The sequence below is a fragment of the Hakea prostrata genome, chromosome 4 (genome assembly GCF_041222555.1).
Source record: "Hakea prostrata isolate BN-2017 chromosome 4, UWA_Hpros_2, whole genome shotgun sequence".
NCBI classification, from domain to species: Eukaryota; Viridiplantae; Streptophyta; class Magnoliopsida; order Proteales; family Proteaceae; genus Hakea; species Hakea prostrata.
Genome location: NC_142603.1, coordinates 37,889,073 through 37,896,357, shown reverse-complemented (window position 1 = coordinate 37,896,357; position 7,285 = coordinate 37,889,073). Strand labels below are relative to the sequence as shown.

Here is a 7,285-nt window from a genome sequence, read left to right as displayed (position 1 = left end):
ATTCTGCATGATGCTATTATTTATTTTTTTTTATTTTTTATTTCTTTGGAAAAGAACAACAACTCTTTTCTTTTGAGCTCTTCCTTAATATCATATCCTTTGCCTAAGTCCTTCCACCTTTGACCACCTTACCCTTTTCAAGACACACAACAAAGAGGGTCTTACAGGACTTTACGCCTAGTTCTCAAAGACTTTCGGCATACAAGCCAAGGTTTGTCCCTGGTTTTGAAGGGATTGGACCCTTGATCTCATACTAGAAATCAATATTTACTAAAAGAGCCTTCTTTGCAATTAATTACTTGTAGACTTTGTCGAATCTATAATAAAACAATGTTAGTTCATTTTTTGTCTAAATTGTGTCACTTGACACCATCCTCAAACCAATTGGAAATACACAAATTGGCTTCTAAGATACAATAGTCCTTGGCTGGCTTAGTATTTGTGCACTCAACTACTAAACTAGTTTAAGTGCTATATATAGTTGCGCTCAACCTATTATAAAAATACATATAATAATATTAAAAACAAAGACAACGATAATAACATGCCATACTTGCTTATGGATAAAATTACAAAATTCATCCCAAGAGAGACTTGATTAATTTCAACGAGAGGCTTCACACTTGATCCATTGATTTGTAGAAGGGATGATGTTCCTCAATTTACAAAGGAAGAGAATCAATTAAGGAAGTAGAATAAAAAGTAATGATTAATTGAAGTAAGAGCTTCATAAATATCACAAAAATTCTATGACAAAACTGAATAATAAATGAAGTAATTAAACTTAATTTTTCAAAACCTAATTTGAATCTTAAATGGTTTTAAAAACTTATTTAAACTAACACCAAATGAACCTCTTAACCTCATTGGGCAGCATGCAGGACTTCCTATATAATGGAACTAGGAAGGAGGGGTATAGAACACATAGGTCCTGCAATTTCTCTCTCCCTCTCCCTTTCTCTCATGAACTTTTACAAATGAACCTCCTATTGGGTGCATCTAGGGTTTTGGTTAGAGAAGTTGGTTTTGCACACGAGCAACTTCAAGAAGACCTTGTATGGCCGGTTAGAGGAAGAACCATAATTAACTAGAGTACGAGCAAACGAGGCCTGAGATTTACATCAATCAAATATTAGTAGCAGATCCTATTCATATTGATGATGGAAGGGATTCCAATTGATGATTTTTCCACTAAGCATTTTTTTTGGGGTAAGATCACTATGCATTCAGACCATAGGATATAAATTTTTTGTAAGTGTAAATTAAATTGATTACCCCCAAAAAACTGTAAATTAAATTTTGGAAAGGGAACATAGGATATGCTAGATATAGAAAGAAAGAAATTTCATCTCTTACTCTTCCGTTGGCGACATACTCTTTTTGGCCAGCAGTAACATAACAATTAAACCTCTAATATAGGCGCATAAAGGCAAAGTTTACTTCTGCTTTGTGGTATTGATTCCTTCAAACCTGAGTGACAGATTATTTGAAACCTTAGCTGCGATAGCTCTAGATTTCTTGATGCCAAACCCTGACTTAATTCCTTCCTGCAATGATTGATTTTAATGATCCAATGATATGGGGGTCTAAAAATTGCATTCAGTTGATCAATTTAGTCGGTTTTTGCCAACAATGGAGGATTAGAGGATGAACATAGAGTCAATGCTTTCTTTTGAGTTCTAGCAAGGTATTATTGGTAGTTTTGAAATTAAAATGAATAAAATGATGATTTAATGGAAATCTTTCGACGGATTGAGCATGTCCAACCATGGGGAGTGTGTGCTTTTTAAACTTAAAATGAGATGTTAGTGAATAAAGGGTGCAATTCTGGAGTGTCTATGCCATTTGCTCTTAACAAAGAAGTAGAAAAAATACAAGAAATGAGGAAACTATACTTACTTTCATGTACAAGCTTGACAAGTTTATGCCTTTTGCTTTTTATATTAAATTTGATTTCATTGGTTCACATCCAGCCAGCCAACTAGAAGAGACATAAAAAAGACAAATGATCACTATAAGCTGACTTTCTATTTATCAAGGACCAGACTATAGGATAATTCAGTAACTCTATGATCACATTTACAACCTCACATTACCAAACTACTCCCTACTGTGTATACATATCAGATATTATATGGCTGCCTAGGTGGTGGTCTCTTGTGTCTATGTCGGATTCTCCCATTTCTTAACCAGATCAGCATACCCTTCTGCTGACCTTATCGCAAATTCCATTAGAGAGTTCATTGCAACTGACATCCCTGCACACAATACTCTGATGGAAACTTGAGCCAATTTTTCCCCACTCATCACCTCCACCTCTTCCCCAACTTCCACAATCTCCATATTTCCACTAGAAGAAACAGGTGAGAATCGCTTTGATCCTGTAGGGGCTCGGCGAGAATCATCTAGTTGCTGCATATACAGTGATCCCATCCCAGCTGCAAAGAAATCAAGCCCATCGATCACAGGGTCTTCACAGATGTTGTCAAGGAATCTGGACCACTGAATACAAATTCCAAAGATGGGAGGAGGAGCTTCTCCTTCACCAGTGTGTTGAGGAGAGAATGGCAATTTCATTGATATTTCTGGATCAGTTCTTACACATTGGCGGATCCATCCTTTAAGTGCATGGACATAGGATCGCTGAGCAGCAATCCATGACTGAAAACAGGCTCGCCAGTTCCGAATCTCTGTCTCAAGATTCACAGCTGATTGAGCAAGCCAGTGTGGTTCATTTGGTATAATATCACCATGTTTTTTCTCCGATGGTTTCAGTGGTATACCAGCTAACAAGAGCTTGGCTTCATCTATTGTTTGCTTCTGTGTTCGATGACATTCTGCCATCACTTTCCACATCCTTGCTAACCTGCATTACAAAGATAAATTTTGTAAGAGGTAGGAAATGGCAATCGTTGTGTTTGATGCTTAACAATCTGGTTATAAGTGGGAAAGGGTTGAGTCGGGTTCTTGTCTATAATCCAACTTGCAAACAGTCAACCAAAAACCTGAGAAAACAAGCACATCTTTGTGATGCATTAGATGACATTAGATGAAAAATCATCACCTTGAATTAGACATTGAAGATGATGATTTCAGACAATGACCCGCATGATTAATGATGGAATTCTATGAAAGAGGAGATGAAACTGAAACAGAAAAAGCACCAATTTTTAATATGACCATACCCTTGTATCAATTCCAGAAGCTGCGGTTGCAATTCCTCATACACTAGTGTTTCAATTCTCTTCGAAACCGCTTCAACTGAGTGTATCGAAACCTTGATCTGGGTATGGAGATCTCTTATTGCAGCTCTAGTTTTATTTATCACAGAAGGTTCCTCTCCTCTAACATCTTGGTTTCTTAGCTGCATACATTTCTTATCATAGGCAATCCGAACCCGTTCTCCAGACTGTTGATATGGCAACAGCAAAAATCAGTATAGGAATTAGCTCCTCTTTAAATCTGAGAAACAGAAATTAATTTCTGGGTAGGGAGCTCTACCTTGACTTCCTCATATAGCTTCTTCTCCCAGGCATATAATCTATCCAGTGTTGACTGATGACTCCCCATGAACATACAGGACTCCTCAGAGAAATCACTACAACTTTCATAACCATCATCCCTTGAACTTGAAGAATTAATGAGGAATCTTGATGAGGATGACCGTGATGATGCCGAACGGATCAAAGCAACTGGATTCAATATTCTCATAGCTGCACCCGAAAAAAATGGAATGTTGCACATTATTGTGCAGAACTGATCAATTGGACCCAAACATAAAGGAATAACCTGTACAATAATGAATGTGATTCATTTTATGCATTTTGTTCATTGAATCCTCGATACAAATATCATGTTGGATGTGCATACCTGTGAGATCATTTGAGGTTGAAGAGTATTGAGCTTTGCTAGCTTCCAACATTGTTGAGACCTCATTGGCCGAATTGCAAACTGTCATGAATTGAGTTTCAAGATCCTTAATGACCTCTGCCATACTTGTTGGTCTTCGATTTACATAAACAGTAAACCCAGGAGTTTCTTTTTTGTCTTCTGGGTCACACTCTGCACTCACTTGATTACTGACTTCAACCGCATTCTGTGCTTGTGATCCTTCAATGCTTGTTGCACCATGGGATTTTAGTCCTTTTACTTCATGTGTAGTATCAGTCTCACTTTCGGTTTCAGTATCATCTTCGATAATGACTTCATCAACATGACCCGTGCAATTCATATCTGTTTCTGCTCTTGCTTCTCTTGTTACTACTTGTTCATTTAGTTCTTCAATTTCCTCTTCTAGATCAGGGATTCCTTCTTCTTCACGAACATGTCTTAGACCTGCAATCTCATCATCCATGACAGCTTCCTCGTCATGACTTAGGCTGGTGGGGTACCCATATGTATCCAATGAGGAAAAAGGATTCCAAAAGGAGTCCCATTGTGAATTCTGAGGCGATGGCGGTGGAAAACTTGGCATGTTCATTGATGAAGCATAATATGATGAGTTCGTGAAGGAAGGACGCATTGCAAAGAACCCATCAATCCCATAGCGGTGCACTGGGGAGTAGGACTCAACTCTCACGGTTTCCGATGACTGGGGTCTCTCCTCAACAGAAACAGATGGATTCCCACCTGATAACAGGTAATTCACTCTGAAAGTCGAGTTGCTTCCGGACTGAATTGGGGGTGGAGCCGTGAAGGGTGTTGATGAGATTGAGATTGCACTTGGACATATTTTCCTTACAGGCTTCAAAGAAGGAGTGTTGTACAAATTCAAGAAAAACTCACGGGGTTCATCTCCCTCAATATAATTGTGAAGAGCAGCGGAGACACGCTTTAAGGATTGTATGTAAGCAATGTGTCCTGAGGCAAATCGAGTTCTCTGCTCAAGGGCCTCTTTAATAAATTTCTTCCTGTCTTTACAGAGCTGGACAGCATCTTCATCTTCCAGCTTTGATGTAGAACAACCCATCTGTCTCTCTTTCTCCCCCCACTCCCCTATGAGTTCTTCAGGCTCAAATCAAAGGCAATCTCCCATGTAGAGGGCCCAGTATTACTCAACAAATTCATATGGATTTTGAGTAATATCAAACATAAAAAGGGAAGTTTGAGAACCAAGGTTCATTAAATAGCATGGCAATAATTGCAAGGGGAAAGAAATCAAAAGAACCAAAGGGAAAGTTATCCTTGAGAAACCATTGTCAACATCTTTGACGCAAAACTTCAGTAGCTTAAACTACAAGAGAACAGTTCTATTGAGATGGGGTTCCTTTCTTAGTTGTGAAGTCAGAGGGAAGAGTCAGGAACAAATGAACTAACAGAAGCTAGGAAGTATACGATATTCTTTCAAGCCTTCTCTTCCAGTTCTTCAAAGCACAATACCTTCAGAGCTTCAAAACCAAAGCTCAAGCAACAGTATACACAACCTGTAAAGAAAATAAAAGAAAATGAATAAACATCTCTTTTACATTGAATTTCAAATTTCAGAAGAACATTCATGGTGAAACCTACTTCAAAACCCTCCAAAAATCGTAAGAAAACTAAATAAGGTTCAGAATAAAACAAACAGAAAAACCACCCAAACGGCTATGTTGCTATGGACAGCGAGTGAAACCTCTAAGCAATGAAGAAAGCAAAACGATTATTGCACTGCAATATACTTATAATAGAGGAAGTATAATCATGCAGACTCTGAAGCAAAAAAGTAAGAATCGTCTAAAAAATACGAAATTATTACGAATCCGCCAAAAACCACAGATTAGGACAAATGGGGTTTAGAAGAAAAAGAAATCTTGGGGCTGAAGACTACTTCTAGAACTTCCAGAAATGGTAAAGTGTGAAATTCTTCCAATAAAGATAAAAAGAAATGAGAGCCATTTCAATGGAAAATTATATATGATTATGATACAAACCCAGTTCAAATGGAAGACGAAGTCTTAGAGATTGAGAAATATGAAAATTTGATGTAAAAGCATTGCTTAAATCAGCCGAGTTCAGAAAAAAAAAGGAGCTTCAAAAGTAGAGGAAATCCAAATGACCTCGTTTGGAAAGAAGATGGAACTTGATTTTTATACACAATCTTTTCAAAAACACGTAAAAATGGTGTAAGAATGGATTAGAATGAGGAAACCTACCTGTTTACGTGGGCGGCAAGAAGCCGGAGCCACGGCGAAGAGACAGGCGGTGAAAAGCAACGGTCGAAACCTCATGAAAGAAAATAAAAAATTGTGAAACAGATAGAGCACACCATATTAAAGACTAAAGTACCGTAAAGAGAAAATACGTTGTGAAAGAGAATATAAGCCAACGTAGCAAATGCCCTCTTATACGGGTTTTGTAAGAGCATTCTTCACTCTCGAATGAGGTAGTGGGACCCACACTTACAGGATCTGCTTTATTAAATAAGACAGTATGGATCATACACTCGTGTAAGTGTGGAAAGATGGTCTGACAGACAAGCAAGGTGGAGAAGATTTCCTCTACTCTCTGGGACTCTGAGATTGTAATATGTGACATATTTAAGATCTAATGATTATGATCATAAAGGGAGGATATCATAGTCGTTGAATCTTGAAAATGCCTCATATCACGATTTGAGAGCCTTACGAGAGATACCAATATGGTAGGAAACCGAAATTCAATAAGCTCTTCTTCATATAAATAGTATAAGCCACGGGTTGAGATATCAGTATCAATATCTGACTAGAGCGCTTTATCCCAATCAATCGAATTATCATGGTGTCCAAGTCGATTGATCTTGATACTCAGTTGATATTAACTTGAGTATCGATAAGAGTGTCAATGGTTCAGTTAGGTTTTCGGTTTTCAAGTTGAGGTGACTTGAGTTTGGTTTAGTTGATGTTTTCGATGTCTATTCGATTCATTTTGAGATTAAGGTATTGCACTGGTTCTGTGTAGTAGTTTTTTTTTCTTCTAGGTTTTCATTTGGACCCTCTCATTTGGTTCAATCGATGATTATTGACTGACAGAGTTCATTTTCATCTCGTGCCAAATAAAATGGGTCATTTTTTACCATCCAAGGGTTGCTTAGTTGGTAATGATTGGTACCTCTTAGTGAAGATGCAGTTTCGACGCCTATGGTATTTGTATTGGTCCCCACCCCTAATACAAAGTTACCCCTTCATAGAAAATGAGTCATTTTTTGTTCCTCAGGAACTAACACCCAGTGAAAGATATCCATACATGCTGATACGGAAATATAAATCCTTGTGTCATGGGTGAAGTTCTAGAGAGATTTTGTCCAAATAAAAAATAAAATTCTACCTTG

At 37.7% G+C, this 7,285-nt stretch overlaps 1 protein-coding gene across 1 annotated transcript; it reads right to left on the bottom strand.

Annotated features, from left to right (window-relative positions):
- Positions 1–1,783: 1,783 nt before the first annotated feature.
- On the bottom strand, positions 1,784–6,206 carry LOC149018806 (nitrate regulatory gene2 protein-like). Its single transcript, XM_089152938.1, has 5 exons — positions 6,132–6,206; positions 3,871–5,423; positions 3,502–3,713; positions 3,186–3,409; positions 1,784–2,866 (listed from the first exon to the last, which is right to left on the bottom strand). Exons 2-5 carry the CDS (start codon positions 4,967–4,969, stop codon positions 2,164–2,166), a joined length of 2,238 nt encoding a protein of 745 aa, XP_089009064.1. The 5' UTR covers positions 4,970–5,423; positions 6,132–6,206; the 3' UTR covers positions 1,784–2,163.
- Between the last annotated feature and the right edge of the window lie 1,079 nt (positions 6,207–7,285).